The sequence below is a fragment of the Parasteatoda tepidariorum genome, chromosome 10 (assembly GCF_043381705.1).
Source record: "Parasteatoda tepidariorum isolate YZ-2023 chromosome 10, CAS_Ptep_4.0, whole genome shotgun sequence".
Classification (NCBI taxonomy): Eukaryota; Metazoa; Arthropoda; class Arachnida; order Araneae; family Theridiidae; genus Parasteatoda; species Parasteatoda tepidariorum.
The window spans coordinates 64,183,231-64,187,136 of record NC_092213.1 but is presented as its reverse complement, the minus strand read 5'-3'; the positions used below and the strand labels follow the sequence as shown (position 1 = coordinate 64,187,136).

Here is a 3,906-nt window from a genome sequence, read left to right as displayed (position 1 = left end):
TATAGTAATTATATTTTTAAAATTTTAAGAACGACCACTAGGAAAACAATAGTTTTTATATGAACTGCATTTTCAAAATTTGAAAGCAAAATTATCATATTTACTTAATTTGATAAAATATATAATCGACAAAATTTTCTTAAAAGTATAAACTGATGTGTTTACAAACAAATGACAAGGATGCGGAGTATTTTGCATTAATGCCCATATTTCTGAAATGTCTGAATTTTTGCGCATAATACACCTGTGTAACAATAAAATCGTAACTTAAAGGGATTTTTCCAGGAAGAGCAAGAAAAAGTTCCCAATTGTTAATGATTTATCAAGAATTGTAGTTAAAACAGCTTCTTTACTATGAAATAGTGACGCTGGAAACAGCTTTTCTATGAGGAACAGCATTTTTGCTTTTTTTCTTCTACGTCAAATCTTGGTTTCAATAAAAAAATGTTAAAAAAAAACTAAATTTTTGAGTTACGGCATTATTGTTGTGAGGGAGTAAAAAATTCAATCTACTCAAAAATCGCAATTATTTCAATTTTAAATCCAACTTATCATCATCCAATTACAGATTACTTTAACATGCTTCTAATTAATGCAGTTTCCGTTATATACATTTTGACTGAATCTAGGAACTAACTTTTAAGATATTTTTTCTTTTAAAAAAGGATGTCATTTTACTAGATATAACTTAAAAATTTACATACTTTTTCCGTGCAATTATGTCAATAATTTGCGAGTTGCATTCTAAATCAGGTGATAATTAAATAAAAATACTGTCCCGCCTTTAGCATAGAAAATATATGCTAAACGCGGACTTTATGTCATCCTTCAGCATATGTCCACCTTTAGCATATGTTTCTCAAAAATTAAATCGTTCATTATGCGTTTTTAATAACTCATAATTTTTAATCATTACTATTTTTTGTACTGGTTGGTCAGATCTTGTAGAACATTATAAAAGTAAATGTAAATGGTTTTGCAAGCTAATCTTTCCATAATTTTCTTAAGACAGCTTATGTTAATCGTAACGAAATAGACGATTACCTAGACTTGAAAAATAATCATTGGCACTTAAAAAAAGTTAAGGAATACAGATTGTGGAATTCACTAATTTTACTCATTGACGAGACTTATGATTCAAATATGGAACGGTTTTTACCTCTCTTTATTAAGTTTTATTTTATTTTCAAAATCTTCAAGCTTAATGTTAAGATTTATATCTGTCAACATGCAATCTCTCCCTCTTTGTTACTTTTGATTGACATCTTATTCGAGCGTTAGCTACAATGGTTAAATTGCTAATATTTAAAACGAAATAGCTGAAAAAAATCACAAAAATGCTCTTAAATTTGCAATAACTTTTGAGCAAATTTGAAGCTTGTAACAAAATTCACGTCAAGTTCAAAAATAAAAATGACTTTTTCAGAACGTCAAACTCCGTAGTTACTTTTTAGCGAGCTACTGATCGAATAAACATGATAAATTTTTCTTAAAAGTTTAACAGTTAAAAAATCGCGAAATAATTGTTGGATCTTAAGTTGTTTTTTTCTATTCATCCTTGTACTTCTTTCACGAAACTTTCGTCATTTCAAGTCTCCAAATGATATAGATTGTGTGCAGCAAAGAAAAATCGAACTAAAAGCAAAATAAAAGTGTAAAAAAATTCTCAAAAAAAAAAACTCTCTGTTAAGTTTACAAACAAATACGGCCCTTTCAGCATACAAAATTTCAACTTTGTAGCTGCATTTTTATTGTCTGCACAGCTACCCGCATGTTTTTTCTCCCCACAAGATTACCAGTACTATTCATTCTCGTACTAATCATCGAATGTTAATTTTTTTAATCGATTGTACATTCTGTACATTTTACTATATACCTTTTATTTTATATTTTACAACCATCGTTGAACAGCCGACCTAATTTTCGTGTTTACGACTACTAATGCTCAACTACGTAGCCAATTTACCACTACCAACGCTCTACTGCGTAGCCTTGTAATTTTGAACCTCATCTAGAAGACAAGGGAACTCCTGAACTAAGTATTGTGAGGAATTTTGCCTTCGTGGAGCACTTTTTTGGTGGAACTAACCCGCATTTATGTTGCATGGAGGGAAAGACCACGAGAACCTTTTCACAGTTAGCCTGACGGCAAGAGGACTCTAACCCATGATTTGTCTACTACTGAGGATATTTCACTTCAGCACTGTGTTGGTGCAAACCGGATGCGAAACTCGTATCGACCAACCATCGCTGGGATTCGAACCTGAATCACCGCATTGGAAGGCGAACTTACCTTTGTAATTTCAAGCTTCCAAGTCATATAATTTTTGTACGGCAAAACAAAGTGTAACGCTAAGTTGAATACCCAAAACAGCCTCGGCAGCCTTAACAATTTTTTTTTCAAAGAGATTACAGTTATCTTCCTCCTTAAGCCAAAAATAAAAATTATAAACAGTAATTATAAAACTTATATTATAACTTACGTTTTAGTAGTAATACAATTGTCATGAAAGGAATTTTTATGAATATTTTTCCCATTAAATCGCAGAATTTCTCGTAAAAATTCATTTATATGTGCACAGTAAACTTTTAAATGACAGAATCTCTGAGTCAAGCAAACCATAGTTCATTCTTACATAAGACAACTGTTGTTTACGATCTACTTTCGGTAAGTTCGACGAGCTAAGTCAGTTTTCTACCTTTTTCTCCTGCCGAACACCTTGTACGTATGTCAAAGATAAGAATACTTTTGTTTTGCATGTTGCCCAGCAATTTATAACAATAAACGGAAACATAATCACTAAACATATTTGTGCAAACAAAATTCAATAAGCCAAGGGGTTTATTTATTGTTACACATGCAAACTTGTAAGCTCATTGATAAGAATGTTTATGAGCTCTTGTCAAGTAGAAGAACAAAAAGCACAAATGATGCATCCAGGGTTGAAGTGGGATTCAAACCACCTACCTTCAAGTATTTTGCTTTAGAGTTGTTGTACCTCCAACAAATAGGTTCTCAGTTAAACATACATCAAATTTTAAAAAAAGCTTTAATGGGATATTTATAGCTGTTTAGTTTCACAACTAAATTAAAAGTTTAGATCAAGGTCAGAGTTTCAAGCTAATGCACTTTTCAATTAATTTCTCTGATAGCAAAATGTAAGGAATGTTTTAATGGCTTTTTTTAATTAGTTTTTAACAAAATTGATGTGTCTGGGCAAAAAATTAATTTAAGATTGACCTTTAAAAATAGTTTTCAGAGATTAATGGATAACTCACTTTTCATAAAAGTTACATTTATAAATTTACATCTCTATCAAAATGATTAATCGATATGTTTAATATAGTCATCGATAGTCAACCTAAGACATTTCTGGCATTTATTTTAATGCGTCTATTAAGTTTATCAAATTTTTCTGATAAGAAGCTATTGAAAGAACCAAAACATGCGGACTCATTCCTCTGCGAAATCTTTAGATCCAAAAATTGAACTTTCTTAAACATGGTTTTTAATATATGAGCACGCTATATGTTAGTAGTACATACGCCTTGTAAAATCAAATTTAATTCTTTTAATGTAAGAGATGGTAGCAAAGTAGGGGAGAGTGGGGTCAATTGCAACAGGGTACGATTGTAACAGAGCAAAAATTTCGAGTGTCGGGTTCTAGAATTGGTTCCTAGTTGACGCACAAGGTGTATTTAATAAATCTACATATACACCCCTGCTGGCAACCATTTTTATTTTGAAAGAGTTACATCACAAAAGATAATTTCACGCTACGTAAGTACTTTTTTTGCCATTAGAATATTATAACTGAATATTGTAACAAAGTAATTTTGTTTAAACAAATAAAAATTATTAACCGAATATGTAAGTGGACACCTTAATTAACATTTCAAAAAAAA

The 3,906-nt window shown here is 30.7% G+C and overlaps 1 protein-coding gene across 1 annotated transcript in view; it reads left to right on the top strand.

Moving 5' to 3' along the window:
• Nucleotides 1–2,886: 2,886 nt before the first annotated feature.
• The window catches only part of LOC107449555 (uncharacterized), a 9,180-nt gene continuing 8,160 nt past the window's right edge, over nucleotides 2,887–3,906 (top strand). The window contains exon 1 of the mRNA XM_071186993.1: nucleotides 2,887–2,974. Coding sequence (XP_071043094.1) covers nucleotides 2,887–2,974 — 88 coding nt within the window. The remainder of the gene's footprint in view (nucleotides 2,975–3,906) is intronic.